The following is a 19,498-nucleotide window of genomic DNA, read 5'->3' on the forward strand; positions in this document are numbered from 1 at the left end:
ATCAGGTTCCACTTGTCTAAAATAAATGCCCTAGACTGCTGGGTCATATGGTAACCACTGGTCGTGCCGTCATTGAGGGCTGTCACTTTTTTCACTTTAGCCACTCTGACAGGTGTGTGGTGACATCTCCATTATTTGACTTCCATCTTCCTTATGGCTAATGACAAGTGTCTTTCTATGTTCCTGTTGCCGTCTCTCTGTCTTTTCCAGACAGGTCTGTTCTTGTCCATTGCCCATTTTCTAAACGTGTTCTATTACATTTGTTACCTTTTTACTCTTTAAAGAGTTCTTTTAATACTCTTAAGAGTAATTTTTCATTTGATATTTAATTTGCAAATATTTTCTCTCAGTTTCTTGTTCTTTTCTGCCTCTTTAGGCAGTTCTGAAAAGCGAAATAATAACTTCAGAATTCTCCAATGTGGTCCATCCAATTAACCTGTCCTTTAATGAATCGTGCACCTGGTGTCATCAAGGTATTTTGCAGGGCTCTAGATTTCAAAAAACCTCTTATATTTTCTTCCAATAGGTAAGGGAGAAAGAACCCAATTTCCTGGAAGGTATATGACCAGTCTCAAGTGTCTGATCATGGAATGTGGCCTGTCACACACCAGCATGACCCCTGTCCCTATAAGCTTGCCCTGCCTGTGGTTAATCGCATCACTTGAGAGGATGAATGAGGATTGTTCCCAAACTTAAGGAGGTGGCCCAGGGACCAGACAGAGGTGGGTGTGCTGGTGCCTGTTCAGGGTCAGCACTGTCTCCCTCAACACCCCAGAGAGCTCAGGGGAGACTGGTTCTGAGTCTGGGAGTAAGGTTTTGACTGTCAACCCTCCATGAGCCCAGCTGGAGTCCCTCAAAAAGGCCACAGGCAGGAAGGAAGATTTGCATGAGGAGCCCCTTGCAGAGGATAAGAGAGGCCCAGAGACCAACCCCAGCTGTGGGCACAGAGGCAGAGCCTGGGGCGTCCACCATGGCCTGGGCCCCTCTCCTGCTCCCCCTGCTGACTCTCTGCACAGGTGACCCTCACAGGCCCTGCCTGAGGCTCAGCCCCACAGGACCCTCAGCTGGACCTCCCCAACCCCTGAGTTCAGTCGAGGCACAGACCCAAGGTGGAAGCTACTGGGAACAGGTCTGTATCCTCAGCCCCTCTCCCCTCCTCTCTTACAGGCTCTGTGGCCTCCTACGAGCTGACCCAGTCGCCTCCTGTGTCAGTGGCTTTGGGAGGGACTGCCAGGATCACCTGCACGGGAGATTTACTGGATAAAAGATATACTCGTTGGTACCAGCAGAAGCCCGGCCAGGCCCCTGTGCTGGTCATTTATAAGGATAGCAAGCGGCCCTCAGGGATCCCTGACCGATTCTCTGGCTCCAACTCAGGGAAGACAACCACCCTAACCATCAGCGGAGCCCAGGCTGAGGATGAGGCTGACTATTACTGTCAGTCATCAGAGACCGATAATGATCCTCACAGTGACACAGGCGGACAGGGAAGTGAGACATAAACCCTCTTCCCCATCTGTGTCACAGTCTCCACCAGCCCGAATAGGACCGTAGACAAAGCCATGACAGGTCTGGCCCAGGTCCCCAGATTTCAGATCCTCAGGCTGTCCTCTCCCAGCCTCACATGCTCTGCAGAGGGCGGGACAGCAGCGGGTGCTTCTCACAGGACAGGCTGCGCTGGTGTTGCCTGGGCCTGCATGTGGGCTACATACAGAGAGCATGAGTGGAAGGACACACAAACCAAGACACACACCAGTGCAAACAAAATCTGAGTATCCTTTTAATGGATACTGGGCCCCTCACGGTCAACTGTCCTGGATGTTTCTCCAGAACTACCCAGCTGGGTCCTGGCAGCTCACAGGGCTGCCTCACTGGGAAGTGTCGTTGGTAGAGAAAACTGCCTCCCCCACAAGGTCAGCTCCTCTCAGAGTGTGGCTCAGATCAAATAACTGTCTGAGGGTAGGATCCCAAAGCCCTGCCTCAGTGCAGGATGAACTTGTAGGGCCTCTGATCTCGGTCCTCATCTGTCTCCACATTACAGGTCACCCGGTTGTGCCCCTCACATTTACTGCCAGAAAGATCACCCTCAACTCAACCCATGAGGTTTCCCCACCTCCCTGTGTGCTTCCAGGGAGTGGCCAGTGTTCATGGTTCTGACACCACAGTGAGTTTGGAGACTTTCAGAGGCCAGAGGGACATGCAGAGACACCAGAGCGCTTGCCAAGCTTACAACATTTTAAGTCGATCTTGTCCTGCAGTCAGAGAGGAGACACTGCTGTGGTCCCACCTAAGAAAGTGTAACCCAGCTGACAAAGGATCCTAGTGTTTGCATTAACTTTAATGATTCTAGAATAACCTAGAATAGCAGATAAAATATACATGTAGAAATGCAAGTATTGTTTACCAACCAGGAAATATCCACCATGTCTGGCTTCACATCAATATTTCCTGTTTGGAAGCAAAAAATTACGAGCAATAGTAAGCAACATAATCAATCAATCAGATTTGCCATGAAATTTCTCAGAGGGTGGAATTTGTAGTCAAGAATTTTAAGAATATTTGTATCCATGTGTTCTGGTGTATAAGAGAAAGCTTGAGCATGGTAATTGCAGACGACGAAGACAAAGATCCCCACCCAGGTGAACACCCAGGTGCAGACACTACAGCATCTGAGATAAAATGATGCGATGACAGGGAGTGAATCACCACAAAGGAAAAGGTCAGGGAACAGGTGATGCAGATGAGAAACTATAGAAAAGAGATGAAACCACAGACAAAAAAGACACTGAAAGAATAAACAGAAGTGTCAGTGTGCTGTGGGACAGCCTGAAGGAGCTGATATGCATGTAAACACACTCTTTGTAGCAGAAATGTTTTGGGGGGAGGTAGAAAAATATTTGAGGAAATACTGACCAAATAGGTTCTAATATTGGTGAAACCTGGGATCCCACAAATCCAAAATCCTCGACAAACCCTAAACACCAAAAACTACATAGGAAACAACAACACACATCAGAACCAAATTCCTCAAAACCAGTGTTGATGAGAAAATTATAAAAACCTCAGAGAAACGGGACATGTTCTATAGCGAAGCAGCAGCGGGAGGGTCAGAGCAAATGAGGGAGTGCAGAGCAGGGCCTTTAGATACTGAGAGCAGCAGCACACAGGCACAAAACACTTTCAGTCTTACCCAGTGAAGTGTCTTTAAAAAAAGAAAGCAAAGTAAAACTTCCTCAGAGGGACAAACCTTAGAGAGTTGATCACCTACAAACCCTCAGGACCAGAAGGAACAGAGGACACAATCAGACAGAGAGAAACGGGACCCTGCACAGAGAAATGAAACCATCCAATATAGTGACTATGTGGATAAACAGAGACTTTTAAAAAAAATCCTCACTCAAGTTCTTGCTTACTTATTTTAGAGAAAGAGGAAAAGAGGGAGAAAGAGAAGAAAAGAAACATCAATGGAAGAGAAAAATATTGTTCAGTTGCCTCTCAAACACTCCCTGACCAGGGATCAAACCTGAAACCCAGGCATGTGCCCTGGCTGGGAATAGAACCCACAACCCTTTGCTTTAAGGGACAAGGCTCCAACCAACTAAGCCACATCAGTCAGGGTTAAACACTTTTGCCATATTAAATTCTGTAAAAGATATGACTGTTTAAGCTAAAAACAGAATGATAATATATGTTGTGGTTTATGGCGTATGTTAAAGCAAAGATGACAATCTTACCTCAAACAGTTGAGAGAAATAAGAACAAGTTATAATAAACTGACATGGCTCATTCAAACCTAGTTCAGGTCTAATGTGATCTTTTCTCACAGGTTCATACTCAGGCAGCAGGAGTGATGTGTTGTCAGAATTCTCGGAATCACAAGAGAAGTCCTGTGTGAATTACTGTGCAACCCAAAGGGACGCAGCAGCCCCTGAGTAGTGACAGTCCTTGTGGTTCAGCTGCTCACTCACCTGCTGACACAGGACAGTGGTCACATTGCCGTGGCTCCTCCTTCCCCCGGATCCTCCTTCAGCTCCTCTGACTCCTGGGCCAGGTGTGTGTGCTCAGTGTGATGTCCAACCCTGTACCACATCCCCTAATGTTAGAGATTTACGCCACATTGGACTGACTGATTTGTATGATAAACACCTTAGCTTCTCACTGTCCTTCAGCCTCAAACAAACTAGACCCGCCCCACAGGGCACTGACCCTGCTGTCCCGAAACTCACTTCTTACTGGTTCCCCTTCCCATCCTGACATCCTGACGACAACTCAAATGTCATCTTCAGAGAGACCCCTCCAGCCTCTCACCACACAGCAACTGCCTGTCAAATTTTGCCTGACCTCAACTAGTTGTCTAAATACACCAACAGCTGCACAATTATTTCCCTATAATTATTTTCATTGATCTATTGAGTGATTGATTTGTGGTGATTGTTTCCTTCATTATTCAGGAATTTCTTTTTAATGTAAAACATTTACATAACAATAAGAGACATGACAGACAGGAACCTGTGTTTCTCCTGCAACAACAAGACTGCAGTCAAACGGTTGTCCTCCCGGTGCTCACCGCCTCTGTGAGGTCCCAAAGGCTTCTCACTCCCTGTTCCACCTGCCCTACCAGGGTGACTCTGCTTTCACTCTGTTACCGACAGAACGCAGGGCAGCTGCTGCAGCTCCAGCCGTCACACCGGCTTCGTGAGGGCAGGAGCTGCATTAGCCTCGTCTGTTTCTCTCCTTCACACGGGCTAAAGTTCTTAGGGAGACAACCAGCTGGTTCACACACCTATGGGTCAGCCTGGGCCACAGAAGCAATACCGGCCAAAAGTGTCTGAGAAGAGCTTTTAAAAGAGGTTGGAAGACAAGATACAAGTAGAAGGTGGTAGTGACTGTCTGTTGTGTCACCCAAACAAGTGTCCCCTGTGCGCTCTCATTTGCACGTTGGAATCAGTGAGAAGGGACCATGTCTTGTTCACACTTATTACCCAGGATGGAACATCTGCCAGAGAAAATGGGTCAGAATCAATGTTTGCTGGGGGAGTGGTCCTCTGTCACAGTTTTGAAGCAAAAGCCTCTACCACTCTGTTTTGACCCTGTTCCAGTGGAGGGGACCAGTGAGAGGCAGTCCCTGAGTCCTGTGTCCCCAGAACCACCCCCATGGACACCGCAGCCCCACAGATATGTGTAGTTTGCTTCAGCTGGGCCCCTCTCGGTCCTTCTCTAAATGAACCGGTTCATATGTTTATGGGTGATCTGAGCTTCTTGTGCCTGGACTTCAGACAGGCCGTGGTTATCTAGAGAACAGCAGTTCCTCCCCTGGGACCAACAGTTCATGGATCAGGGAGTTACCACCTGAGCATTAGGTCCAGTATCTGCACCTGACAGAGGACACACCTGTTCCTCCAGCAGCCAGTGTGGAGTGGCCACCAGGCGGCAGCAAAGACCACCCGGTAAAGCCTCCTAGAGACTGGGAGGGTCTAGGCCCTTGGAATTGAAACATGCAAGGGATTAATTTTGAATCTTCTGTTCCCTTATTAATAATTATAATAATATAATTGTGCTAAAACAGGGGGATTAAACACCTCCTCACACTGTGGAGAAAGCAGTAAGTTTCCTACACCATCACTTTGACACTGATGTAACTTTCTGACTCAGTGTCTCTCTGATTGGGTTTTTGTAGAATTTGCCCACTTTCCTATCACAGCTCTAGGTAATTCATAGCTCTCCCGCCCCCTCCATTTGTGCTAAGACTCTGTGACTTTCAAGCCTTTTTCAAGCACTAGAGCTGTCCCTGGCACTAGTGCACACTAGGGACACTCAGGCACAGCATCTATAACCTGCCCCAGGAGCTATAACCAAGCACAGGAGCTTACAGCACCTCAGGGTCTTCTAACTACTCCATGTGCCTTTAGCAACATGGGAATTTATTCAGGCCTTGATGCTCACAAACTGTGCTGGGGTGGGACATTGTTGTGATCTAAAGATCCTATTGTCACCTCTATAGTTAACGCTCTATAATGGGTTCAGAACATGCAGACAGATATCACATCTGAGCTCAGCTGTGGCCAGGCCAGCCCAGGAGTGAGGCCATGAGACTGGGGTGCGGATGTCAGCCCCAGGCAATGGCACCAGAGGAGGAACCAGAATCTCCTGGGCTGAGGTGGGGTCTGCAGGGACCGCACCTCCCTTTCCTGTGTCTCTGGGGCTGAGCCCCTCTCAGGAACCACAGAGCTCCCAGGGCAGCACCCTGAGCCCTGGCTGATTTGCATACCAGCAGCTCTCCCTCCAGCAAGGGGATAAGAGAGGCCTGGGGGGAAACCAGCCCAGCCTTGGGCCTCAGGGAGCAGATCGGGGCACCTCCACCATGGCCTGGACCCCTCTCCTCCTCGGCCTCCTCGCTCACTGCACAGGTGCTGCACCCAGGCTCACGCCCACCCTCACTCCAGGGGTCCTGACAGGCCTGACCCAGACTCTGAGCTCACAGGGTCCTGCTCACCAGGGAGCGATGCCCCTTACTCTGCCGCATGCTCAGTGGCCGTGGGGGCTGAACTCCCACTGTGTCCCTGGCTCTGTGTGAGCCTGAGGGGCTGTGCTTACTAGTAGAAAGGGGCATAAGGGGGTCCTCAATTGTTCAGAGGCTTCATGGACCAGCCAGAACCATGGGCCACTGGGGCTGACACTCATGGCCCAGAGAGTCCCTGTAGCTCATTCCAGGATGGGCAGGAAGGGATCTCCTGGGAAGCGTCATTCATTTTTATGCCAACCTCTCCTTTCCTCTCTTTCAGGCTCTGCGGCCTCCTATGAGCTGACTCAGCCATCCTCAGTTTCCGTGAGCCTGGGACAGACGGCCAGGATCACCTGTGGGGGAGACAGCATTGGAAGTAAAATTGTTGACTGGCACCAGCAGAAGCCCGGCCAGGCCCCTGTAACCGTCATCTATAATGATGATGATCGGCCCTCAGGGATCTCTGACCGATTCTCTGGTGCCAACTCAGGGAACACGGCCACCCTGACCATCAGCGGGGCCCAAGCCAAGGACGAGGCTGACTATTACTGTGCAGTAAGTGATGGCAGTGGGAGCAGCTGGCATTGGCTCACGGTGACACAGGCTGATGGGGAAGTGGTACACAAACCTCCTTGCCCTGGCCAGCTGCTCACTGTCATCAGCCAGCTGAGAAGCTGTAGGTCAGGCCTCAGGGTCAGGTGTCCTCCTGGGTTCCCCCACCCCAATGCTAAGGGACTCTGAGTAGGTTCTGTGTTCTCTCTGGGACTAGTTTATGCTGATGAAAACTGAGAAAGGCAGCTGTTCCGATCTACAAAGGGTGTTGTCTGGCTTGGAGTAGGAAGGAAAGAATTAGGAAGCCATGTATAGCACAGTGGTCTCAGATGTCATCACCCGTGACTCACAAAAGAGAGCTGTCTGAAATGATGTGGTCCCTCTAGAACTGATCTTCTCCTTGACAGGACCTGCCTGGCAGAGTCCACAGGAACTGAGGTCATCAGGTTTCTTGGATAAGTTGTCCCTACATCCTAAGGGGCTGTCTAAGGCCTGGGAATGATGGAGACCTGGGCTCAGGGTCCTTCCTACCCTAGATTTCACAGAAACTATGATATCACCATCAAAAGAATGAAGTTAAAACCCTACTCACATCATATACAGTAATTGACTCAAGGTGGGTCAACAACCTTAACACAGTGACTAAAAGTGTAAACTTCCCGAAAAAATTAAATAGAGAAAAACATTTAGGACCTTGACTTTAGCATGGGTATTTAACCATATCAAGAAAAATTTTTTTTAAATTGGACGTCAGTATAATTAAAAAGCTTACACTTTGAAAGAAAATTTTTTAAGAAAGTGAAAAGTACATCATACAGATTTAGAAGAAACATTGAAAACATACTGTAAAAGATAAACAAATGCATATATTTAAAAATTGAGGTTCATTTAAACAAAAAATGCATTCAAATCAGGGCATGGCAAACCCCAGGGGTCGGGAGCACTGTGCCAGCAGGAGGCGGGGAAAGAGAGAAAGGTGCAGAAGCGAAGGAGGAAATTACTTGACTGGCTGTAGCTTAAGCTAGTTGGCTCTTCCTGACTGGTTGTCCTTAGGTTTGATTTCTCACTCTGGAGGCCTTCCTTGTAAGGGTGAGGTTTGGTGGCTGACAGAGACCACTAGAGCCCTAGAGCTACTTCACTCACCAGCCGCCTTGTTTAAGTAACTTATCACTTTTATCATGAGTCTCTCACAACAGGACCCTATTCAGCACTTACTGCTCAGGAACAAAAAGACAATGTAAGAAAAGGTCTGGCTTTAAAATAATCACAGAGCACTGGTTGGTGTGGCTAGGTGGACAGAGCACCGGCCTGTAAACCAAAGGGCCACCAGTTAAATTTCCAGTCAGGGCACATGCCTGGGTTGCGGTCCAGGCCCCCAGTTGGGGGCGCACCAGAGGCAACCACACCTTGATGTTTCTCTCCCTCTCTTTCTCCCTCCATTCTCTTCTCTCTAAAAATAAATAAATAAAATCTTTAAAAGAAACACAGAAGACAATGCACAGCTACAAGGTGGTGGGAGGTCTGCTGCACCTGCTCACCCGTGTGTCACTGCACTGCCCACCAGCAAGACAACACTCCCTTCAAGCAGGGACTGAGCCTGGTTGTATGAATGGAATTCCCAGTTTCGAAAGTGCCAGACCAAAGTGGGTCTAAATCAATGTTTGTTAGCTGGATGTCCTCCTGCCTCTGTCTTTGGTAAAGTAGCTTCCACCATCCTGTGCTGTCTCTGTCCCCACAGCTGGCATCAGGGAGATCCAGTCCCTCAGTCTTCTGTCCCCCAGTGTCAAGCCCAGGACAGGTACAGGGATGCCTCAGGTTGAACCTACCTTCTCCTACTCCAAATGACTATGTTCATCTTTTTCTCGGTAATCAGACCCTCGTGCTTGGTTTAAAGCAGGCAGGGACCATGTAGAGAAGAGCAATTTCTACCGTGAGGACTGTAGTGCGTGGATTAGAGAATCAGGTCCTCACCAGGGGTTTCTGAATACCCACCTGGACAGAGGATACCCCTGTACCTCCACAGCCAGTGTGGGGAGCAGCCACCAGGGGGAAGCAGAGAGTCAAATGGCAAAGCCCCCTGGAGACTGGGTAGGCCTTCCTTCCATCAGGGGTTCTAACACTCAGAGCGGTTAGTAGCCATGACTTTACTCCTGAAAAAAAAAAAGGTGGCTTTTGACAAAGTATCCTCCTTGACACTGATGTACAAATTCCCCAGGCTATGACACTCTCATCTCCTGCTCTTGTAGATGTTGCCGTCTTTCCCAAATCCTCAGGGTATGAACACAGCTTCATTGTAATGAAATCACTGAGCCCTCTTAGAATTCACAGCCAGTTCTCATTCCCGTATGCTCAGTCAGTTTGTCTGAGCACTGGGTCTGTCCCTGACCCTGACCTCTGTGCAGAAAAACTGAGGCACTGCACCTCTGACCTGGCCCTGGAGCACATGCTCCAAAGCAGAAACTAGCAGCACCATGAGTCTCTATAATCTTAAAGTGCCCTTGGCAAGGGAAGGGCCTACCTCTGGCTTGCCACTCAGGAGTCGGAATTAGGGTTGGATTCTCTACTCGACTAAGCCTCTTGGTATCACCTATAGGAAGGGGGTGAGGAGGGTATCTGCAAAGGGTCATGGAAGACAGAGGATTTCTTAATGTAAAGCCCCCAAAAGTGGAGTCAGAACCAGATCCAACATCTGAATTCAACCTAAATACGATTACGCATGAGACATTCCTGAGCTCTGGAACCACCTTGTTTCTGAGCAAAATCATAAAATTAAAATTAAAAAAGGTCTGGGACCCTGGGCAACCTCAGCATCAGCACAGTGCACTTCTTGCTGCCCCTGGACAGCGTGACACTGATCTTAGGACTCAGTTTCCCTGGAAAACACAGACCGACTCCACCTCTGAGCTCTGCCACAGTCTGGTCGGCCAGGAGCTGGTATGAATTAGAGAAAAGGATGGAGCCCAAGGTGTGGGAGAGGAAAAGAAGAAGAATCCCCTAAGCTGAGGGAGGGGTCCAAGGGCCCCTGGTCTGAGTCTTTCTCTGACATCAGAGACCTCAGCAGCCCTGGAGCCCTGGCTAATTTGCATACCAGCAGCTCTCCCTCCAGCAAGGGGATAAGAGAGATCTGGGGGGAAACCAGCCCAGCCTCGGGCCTCAAGGAGAAGATCAGGACACCTCCACCATGGCCTGGACCCCTCTCCTCCTCGGCCTCCTCGCTCACTGCACAGGTGCTGCGGCCAGGCTCATGCCCACGCCCAGCCCCAGGGATCAGGATAAGCCTGACTCTGACTCTGAGCACTGCCATGGGCTGAGTGGGGGGACCCAATGCCCATAATTCTGCTGCAGAGGAGAAGCTGTCGGGGCTGAACTCCCACTGTGCTCACTAGCTCTTTGTGAGCCTGAACGGTTCCTTGAGCCAGGAGAGAGGGGCATGAGTGCATCCTCCTTTGTTCAGACTCTTTATGGACCAGCCAGACCCATCAGCCACTGGGGAGGAAACTGATGGCCCAGAGAGTCCCTGTAACCTGTGCCAGGACCGGCAGGCAGGGGTCTCCTGGGAAGGGTCCTTCATCCTTAAGCCAACATCTCTTTATCTCTTTTGCAGGCTCTGTGGCCTCCTATGAGGTGACTCAGCCATCCTCGGTATCCGTGAGCCCAGGGCAGACGGCCACGATCACCTGTGGGGGAGACAGCATGGGAAGTAACTATGCTTCCTGGCACCAGCAGAAGCCTGGCCAAGCCCCTGTCACTGTCATCTATGATGATAACGATTGGCCCTCAGGGATCCCTGACCGATTCTCTGGTGCCAACTCGGGGAACACGGCCACCTTGACCATCAGCGGGGCCCAGGCCGAGGACGAGGCTGTCTATTACTGTGCAGTATGCGTGAGAAGTAGTAACACTCACAGTGACAGGCAGACGGGAAAGTGAGACAAAAACCTCCGTCGGTGTCACAATCTCCTCAGGCCCCACAAGGACTGTAAACAAAGCCATTGGCCTTGGTCCCATTTCCCAGGTCTCACGTGGCCCGTCCTACCAGCCTCAGGCAGCTGTGCAGAGGGCGGGACAGCAGTGGACTCAGGTCTGGCAGGACCAGGGTGGCCTGGTGTGTCTGTGCCACAGTGTCACTTCTGGAAAGAGGGCCTGAGAAAAGGACAGACTGACAGAGCCCTGTGTCCAGAAGGAATGGTCCTTGAATTTCTACATCATGGTGACTGGGCCGCTCCTGAACAAACGTTCTGGGCTAATCCCCAGACCGTCCCAGCTCAGCCCAGCTCCTCAAGCCGCAGGCCCCGTGCAGCCCAGGACTCTAAATGAGCCGACTAGTGTGAGCACCCAGCACTCTGCTGGATCCTCTGGTTGATACAGCTGTGCCCTCACAGGGAAGTTCTGATGTGGCAGGAAATTGCCTCCCTCAAGGTCATTCTGTTTCCCTGAGTGTGAGGCCCCCTGACCGTCCGATGCCACAACACCCAGTCCCTGCCTCAGTTCACAAGGACCCAGCAGCCTCCAGCTGAGCCCTCAGGTGTCATCGCTTTGCAGTTCCAGCCAGGTCTGGCTTCCCTTTCATCCCAGAGAGGTCACCTGACACCTCACTGCATGAGATGCTCCTTGTCACAGTGCGTTTCCAGGGCCCCAAACGGTAAAAAACAATCTGCAGGGAAGGGTAGTGAAGAGGAGAGAGCTGCACAGAGACCACACTCAGGGCATCTGCAAATGCTCCTGCGAGACCGTGAGCACATGTGGGAGGGAAGCACCTCAGGCTGAGGAAGGCCCCACCCAAGGACACTAAGGGGACAGTCCCCAGAGTCAGCACACAGGCACACAGTCCCTGTGTCCATCCTGCAGAGGAAGCTCCCAACTCACTCAGGTTGACTGGTCAGAAGATCTGGGTCCCAGTGGAGGGAAACTCAGCCCCAAATTGAGGTCTGCCTGGTGACATCATACAAAGTGTAGGCCCCTCCCCTTCTTTGGGACAGACCACAGATTTTAAACCCAGCCTAGAAAAAGCCCCACCACTCAATGTGCAAAAACCAGCACCTTGGCCATGACTTTGGGCTACTGGGTACCCACGGGCTGGCCCACGCCACCCACCTGGCCCTGGAGTGCACAGACTCGAACTACGAGTAGGAGAAGCACACAATGAGGGACGCTTCTGACGATGACAGAAGCCAGTGGCTGAGTGAAAAATTCAGGCTGGGCCTAGACGTCCCCAACCTGCCCACTTAATTGACGGGGCAGCGCCATCCTCCGCCCCATAGCCTGCCAGCACAGCCTCCGTGGGGAGACGGAGAGGAGGAGATTTGCACGGACAGCTTGGAGAACGAGATTATGCACATCTGAATGTACCACATCAGGACGAGCTACAACCCTGACTTTGAGAAACTGAAGCCTGACTTTTTGAAGCTTCTCCCTGAAAAGTTGAAGCTTTTCTCTCAGTTTCAAGGGAAGTGGTCTTGGTCTCCAGGGGACAAGCTGACTTATGTGGATTTCCTGGCTTACGATGTCCTAGATGTGCTGCGTATATTTGAGCCCAAGTGCCTGGATGCGCTCCCGAACCTGAAGGCCTTCATTCCCCAAGTAGAGGGCCTGAAGCAGATCTCCGCCTCCATGAGGCCCTGTGTACTCCAAGGCTGCCATGTGGGGCAACAGGTAGGCCTGTGAGTGCGGGGATGGGAGGGAGAAGCACAGCTGGACATTCCCGCATTATTAGCACCATCTGCTCTCGTTCTTTTTTCTTCTTTTAACGCCTTTCTCTTCGTCGCCCCCATCCTCACCCACTGCCTTGTTTTGGCCCCTTTTCTGCCTCCTAAGCCCCCTTTCATCCAGGTCCTCTACAGCTGCAGCCCCCACTTTTTGGCAGCGATGATTCTACCCCTCCCATGTGAATCCTCTTGCATTAAAGTCAATGGGACACACACACACAAAAAAAAAAAAAACTGCAAATGACAGCAAGTTGAGACAGGATGGACCTGTGTCCAAGTGTTTCACTGAATCCCCAAGTGCCTATCTGGCATTGTGAGAAGCACAGGTGTTCCAGATCCAACCCCGGGAACAGCTCCATTGTCTGTCATCCAATCAACACTTTCCTGCAAAGATGTCACGGCCACCTGGGCTCCAAACAGAGCTGTAGACGAAAGTCACAAGCCCTCTGCCGGGGGGCCTGCAAGCTGGGCCCCAGGGTTGGGAAATTAGCACCAGACTCCAAGCTGCTGTGGCCCCACCTGAGAAAGTATAAACCCAGCTGACAAAGGATCCCAGTGTTTGCAATGACTTTAATGAATCTAGAATAACCTAGAATAAACTAGAATAGCAGGCAAAAAATATATATAGAAATACAAGTGTTGCTCACCAAAAAAAAAGTTTTCACGAAATCTGGCTTCTCTTCAGTATTTCCTGATTGGAAACAAGAAAATATAAGCCACAATAGCAACATAACGCCACTTTGGACTGATCTGGTTTTGTATGATGAGCACCTTAGTTTCTAACTGCCCTTCACCCTCAGACAAACAAGACCCACCCCACAGGGCACTCACCCTGCTGTCCCCAAACTCACTTCATCCTTCTGGTTCCTTTTCCCTTCCTGACAACAGCTCCCAGGTCACCTCCAGAGAGACCTCTCCAGCCTCTCACCACACAGAACCTGCCTGTCACCTTTTGCCTGATCTCAAATAATTATGTGAATACACCAACAGCTGCACAACTATTTCTCTATGATTATTTTTATTGATCTATTGAGTGATTGATGTGTGCTGATTACATCTCTCATTACTCAGGAATGTCTTCTTAATGCAGAACATACACATGACAATAAGAGACATGACAGACAGGAGCCTGTGTTTCTCCTGCAACAACAAGTCTGCTGTCAGACAGTTGTCCTCTAGGTGCTCACCACCTCTGTGAGGTCCCAAAAGCTTCTCACTCCCTGTTCCACCTGCCCTACCAGGGAGGCTCTGCTTTCACTCCTATTGTGCAGAGATAATGCAGGGCAGCTGCTGCAGCTCCGGCCATCACACCGGCTTCGTGAGGGAAGGAGCTGCATTAATTTAGTCTGTTTCTCTCCTTCACACGGGCTAGAGTTCTTAGGGAGGAAACCAGCTGGTTTACACTCCTATGGGTCAGCCTGGGCCACAGAAGCAATACCGGCCAAAAGTGTCTGAGAAGAGCTTTTAAAAAAGGATAGAAGACAAGATACAAGTAAAAGGCGGTGGTGACTTTCTGCTGTATCACCCAAACATGTGTCCCCTGTGCACTCCCATTTGCACATTGGAATCAGTGAGAAGGGACCATGTCTTGTTCACACTTATTACCCAGGATGGAATATCTGCCAGAGAAAATGGGTCTGAATCAATGTTTGCTGGGGGAGTGTTCCTCTGTCACAGTTTTGAAGCAGAAGCCTCTACCACTCTGTTTTGACCCTGTTCCAGTGGTGGGGACCAGTGAGAGGCAGTCCCTGAGTCCTGTGTCCCCAGAACCACCCCCATGAACACCGCAACCCCAAAGATATGTGTAGTTTGCTTCAGCTGGGCCCCTCCCGGTCCTTCTCTAAATGAACCGGTTCATATGTTTATGGGTGATCTGAGCTTCTTGTGCCTGGACTTCAGACAGGCCGTGGTTACGTAGAGAACAGCAATTCCTCCCATGGGACCAACAGTTCATGGATCAGGGAGTTACCACCTGAGCAGTAGGTTCAGTATCTGCACCTGACAGAGGACACACCTGTTCCTCCAGCAGCCAGTGTGGAGCGGCCACCAGGGGGCAGCAGAGACCACCCGGTAAAGCCTCCTAGAGACTGGGAGGGTCTAGGCCCTTGGAATTGAAACATGCAAGGGATTAATTTTGAATCTTCTGTTCCCTTATTAATAATTATAATAATATAATTGTGTTAAAACAGGGGGATTAAACACCTCCTCACACTGTGGAGAAAGCAGTAAGTTTCCTACACCGTCACTTTGACACTGATGTAACTTTCTGACTCAGTGTCTCTCGGATTTGGTTTTTGTAGAATTTGCCTACTTTTCTATTACAGCACTAGGTAATTCATACCTCTCCATCCCCCTCCATTTGTGCTAAGACCCTGTGACTTTCAAGCCTTTTTCAGGCACTGGAGCTGTCCCTGGCACTAGTGCACTCTGGGGACACTCAGGCACAGCATCTATAACCTGTCCTAGGAGCTATAACCAAGCACAGAAGCTTACAGCACCTCAGGGTCTTCTAACTACTCCATGTGCCTTTAGCAATGTGGGAATTTATTCAGGCCCTTAGACTCACAAACTGTGCTTGGGGTGGGACATTGTTGTGATCTAAAGCTCCTATTGTCACCTCTATAGTTAACGCTCTATAATGGGTTCAGAACATGAGACAGACATCACATCAGAGCTCAGCTGTGGCCAGGCCAGCCCAGGAGTGAGGCCATGAGACTGGGGTGCAGATGTCAGCCCCAGGCGATGGCACCAGAGGATGAACCAGATTCTCCTGGGCTGAGGTGGGGTCTGCAGGGACCGCCCCTCCCTTTCCTGTGTCTCTGGGGCTCAGTCCCTCTCAGGAACCACAGAGCTCCCAGGGCAGCACCCTGAGCCCTGGCTGATTTGCATACCAGCAGCTCTCCCTCCAGCAAGGGGATAAGAGAGGCCTGGGGGGAAACCAGCCCAGCCTCAGGCCTCAGGGAGCAGATTGGGGAACCTCCACCATGGCCTGGACCCCTCTCCTCCTCGGCCTCCTCGCTCACTGCACAGGTGCTGCACCCAGGCTCACGCCCACCCTCACTCCAGGGGTCCTGACAGGCCTGACCCAGACTCTGAGCTCACAGGGTCCTGCTCACCAGGGAGCGATGCCCCTTACCCTACTGCATGTTCAGGGGCTGTGGGGGCTGAACTCCCACTATGCCACTAGCTCTGTGTGAGCCTGAGGGGCGGTACCTACCAGTAGAAAGGGGCATGAGGGGGTCCTCATTTGTTCAGAGGCTTCATGGACCAGCCAGACCCATGTGCCAGTGGGGCTGACACTAATGGCCCAGATAGTCCCTGCAGCCTGTTTCATGATGGTCAGGCAGGGGTCTCCTGGGAAAGGGTCCTTCATCCTTAACCCACCTCTTCTTTCCTCTCTTTCAGGCTCTGCGGCCTCCTATGAGCTGACTCAGCCATCCTCGGTTTCCGTGAACCTGGGACAGACGGCCAGGATCACCTGTGGGGGAAACAGCATTGGAAGGAAAAATGTTTACTGGTACCAGCAGAAGCCTGGCCAGACCCCTGTGCTGGTCATCTATGGGGATAGCAAGCGGCCCTCAGGGATCCCTGACCGATTCTCAGGTGCCAACTCAGGAAACATGGCCACCCTGACCATCAGCGGGGCCCAGGCCGAGGACGAGGCTGACTATTACTGTGCAGTGTGGGATGGCAGTAGTAATGCTCACAGTGACACAGGCAGACGGGGAAGTGAGACAAAAACCTCCTTACCCTGGGCAGCTGCTCATATTCATCAGCCAACTGAGCAGCTGTAGGTCAGGCCTCAGGGTCAGGTGTCCTCCTGGGTCCCCCCACCCCAAAGCTAAGGGACTCTGAGCAGGTTCTGTGTTCTCTCAGGGACTAGTTGATGCTGATGAAAAACTGAGAAAGGCTGCTGTTCTGAGCTACAAATGCTTTTGTCGCCTTGGAGTAGGAAGGAAAGGATATGGAAGTCCTGTATAGCACAGTGGTCCCAGACGCCATCGCCTGTGACTCACAGAGAGAGCTGTCTGAGGTGATGTGGTCCCTCTGGAACTGATCTTCTCCTTGAACAGGACCTGCTTGGAGGCGGCCACAGCAATAGAAATCATCGGGTTTCTTGAAAAAGTTGTCCCCACATCCTAAGGGGCTCCCTGAGGCCTGGGGAGGATGGAGTCCCAGGCTCAGGGTGCTTCCTACCCTAGATTTCACAGAAAGTGCAGACACCACCTAGTTTACTTCCTGGGGATTTTGTCCTGGACACACTGTCCACATGCTGTACCCAGTGTCCCAGATCCCCATAATTGCTATCTACATGATACAGTTTCTCTTTGGGGTGATGGAAAAGCTCCTACAATACACAGGGGTGATAGGCATACAACTTTTTCATTGTCTTTAGTGCTACTGAATTGCTGACCTATTCAATAAAAATGGTTGTATCATTCAGCTTCTTCCAGAGATGCAGAACCAATAGGGTGCGTTTGTATAGGTGAAGAGATTATTATGCGAAGTTGCTCACGCCATGACGGAGGCTGAGAAGCCCCACCATGTGCCCCCGCAGACCGAAGACCCAGGAGAGCCAGGGGTGCGATGGAGCCCGAGGCTGAGACCACGGAAGTGATGGTGTGAGTCTCCGTCCACGGGAAGGGAAGACAGGTGCCCCGGCCCCAGCCTCAGGGAGGAGGCACGAGGGAGGAATTCTCCTTTCCTCTGCTTGTGTCTTTTCAGGCCCTCGGTGGTTGGAGGGGAGCAAAGGGAAAAATATTGGGACAACAGTAACAGCATAATCAATATGAAATACTTGAAAAAAAGAAAAAAGGAAGTTGCAAAGAGTTCACACAAAAGCCTGCTAGAATAACTGAGTTCACAACAGTTGTGAGATATACATTGATAGGCAAATATCAGTTGTTTCTATGCACCAACAGTGAATAATCTCGAGGGTATATTAAAAACCATTGTATTTTTGAAAACATCTAAATGGATAAAACACAGAAGAAGAATTTCATGAAGCAGAAGAAAAACACGTACCCTGAGAAGAACAATCCATTTTAAGTGAGAATGAGAATGACCAGTTACGGTGAAGGACATTTTGTGTGAATGGGTTGGAAGAGCTCATATTGTTAATGTGGCAACACCACCCAAAGCAAGGATTCAGTCCCATCCTTATTAATAATAAGTTGTTTCTTTTGTGTGCATGTGTGTGTTTCTGTGGAAATGGAAACGTTGAACCAAAGGAGTGTGGTACTGGTGTAAGGATGGACAGATCCACCAACGGGATAGAACTGAGAGCCCTGAAATAAGGCTGCACATCTATTTTCAAGTGAATTTTCAGAGGGTAACAAGACCATTAACGACAGGGGTGCAGGGGAGGCTTTTCAACCAGTGGTTCTGGGGAAACTGGATCGTCGTCGGCAGCCGTCTGTCTCGAGAGACGATGGCGTAGCTTCTTGAGAGTGTATCTGCACCGCCGAGAATGGCTGTGCAGTCCGACTCGGGAGTGACAATCCCTGCCGCACTTGGTACAGGTGAAGGCAGATGGCTGTTGTTGCTGCTGTAGACGCTGCTTCCGCCTCGATCTTTTCTGGACTGCCTCCTCGTTGCAAACTGGATATCACCATCAAAAGAATGAAGATAAAAGCCTACTCACATCATATACAGCAATTGACTCAAGGTGGGTCAACAACCTTAACACAGTGACTAAAACTATAAAGTTCTTGAAAAAATAGCATAGAGGAAAAATTTTAGGACCTTTACTTCAACATGAATTTTTAGATGTGACAAGAAAACATTTTAAAACTTTACTTCAGTAGAATTAAAAACTTTACACTTTGAAAGAAAACACTTTTAAGAGAGTGAAAAGAACAACCTACAGATGTAGAGGAAATGTTGCAGACCACACTGTAAAACACAAACAAAGGCATATCTTTAAAAATTGCGGTTCATTTGAACAAAAATGCATTCAAATCGGGCCACGCCAAACCCCCCGGGGTAGGGAGCACTCTGCCAGCAGTAGGTGGGGAAGGAGAGAAAGGTGCAGAAGCAAAGAAGGAAATCACTTGGCTGGCTGTAGCTTAAAGCCAGCTGGCTCTTCCTGACTGGTTGTCCTTAGGTTTTGACTTGTCACTCTCGAGGCATTCCTCGTATGGGTGAGGTTTGGTGGCTGACAGAGGCCGCTAGAGCCCTAGAGCAACTTCACTCACCAGCCGCCTTGTTTAAGTAACTTATCACTTTTATCGTGAGTCTCTCACAACAGGACAGTATTCAGCCCTTACTGCTCAGGAACAAAAAGACAACATGAGAGAGGGTCTGGCTTAAAAACAAACACAGAAGACAGTGCACAGGTACAAGGTGATGAGAAAGGTTGGCTGTGTCTGCTCACCCGTGTGTCACTGCACTGCCCACTGGCAAGACAACATTCCCTTCAAGCAGGGACTGAGTCTGGTTTGTATGAATGGAATTCCCAGTTTAGAAAGTGCCAGACCAAAGTGGGTCTAAATCAAGTCTGTTAGCTGGATGTCCTCCTGCCTCTGTCTTTTTGGTAAAGTAGCTTCCACCATCCTGTGCTGTCTCTGTCCCCACAGCCAGCACCAGGGAGATCCAGTCCCTCAGTCTTCTGTCCCCCAGTGTCAAGCCCAGGACAGGGAAGCCTCCCGTGGGACCATCCTTCTCCTACTCCAAATGACTATGTTCATCTTTTCCTTGGTAATCAGACCCTCATGTTTGGTTTAAAGCAGGCAGGGAC

General features: G+C 50.2%; 1 protein-coding gene, 2 pseudogenes and 1 gene segment (V, D, J or C); all 4 read left to right on the forward strand.

The window, feature by feature from the left end:
* The first annotated feature begins 933 nt into the window (after positions 1 to 933).
* LOC149997095 (immunoglobulin lambda variable 3-16-like) overlaps positions 934 to 19,498 on the forward strand; it is a 73,446-nt gene continuing 54,881 nt past the window's right edge. Inside the window, 2 exon segments of the V gene segment in view lie at positions 934 to 1,016; positions 1,168 to 1,459. Of these exon segments, the coding sequence occupies positions 971 to 1,016; positions 1,168 to 1,459 (338 nt within the window).
* Positions 10,197 to 19,498, forward strand: part of LOC149997096 (immunoglobulin lambda-1 light chain-like) — a 72,997-nt gene continuing 63,695 nt past the window's right edge. Inside the window, exons 1-2 of the mRNA XM_090292377.1 lie at positions 10,197 to 10,281; positions 10,659 to 10,956. Coding sequence (XP_090148503.1) covers positions 10,236 to 10,281; positions 10,659 to 10,956 — 344 coding nt within the window. The 5' untranslated portion in view covers positions 10,197 to 10,235. The remainder of the gene's footprint in view (positions 10,282 to 10,658; positions 10,957 to 19,498) is intronic.
* On the forward strand, positions 12,102 to 12,710 carry LOC149997097 (glutathione S-transferase Mu 1 pseudogene; annotated as a pseudogene).
* On the forward strand, positions 15,719 to 19,438 carry LOC149997098 (immunoglobulin lambda variable 3-9 pseudogene; annotated as a pseudogene). The gene is made up of 3 exons (XR_016514211.1): positions 15,719 to 15,789; positions 16,165 to 16,488; positions 19,338 to 19,438. The product of XR_016514211.1 is annotated as an immunoglobulin lambda variable 3-9 pseudogene (transcript).

The sequence above is a fragment of the Furipterus horrens genome, unplaced genomic scaffold (assembly GCF_987537825.1).
Source record: "Furipterus horrens unplaced genomic scaffold, mFurHor1.1.pri manual_scaffold_11, whole genome shotgun sequence".
In the NCBI taxonomy this organism is placed as follows: domain Eukaryota; kingdom Metazoa; phylum Chordata; class Mammalia; order Chiroptera; family Furipteridae; genus Furipterus; species Furipterus horrens.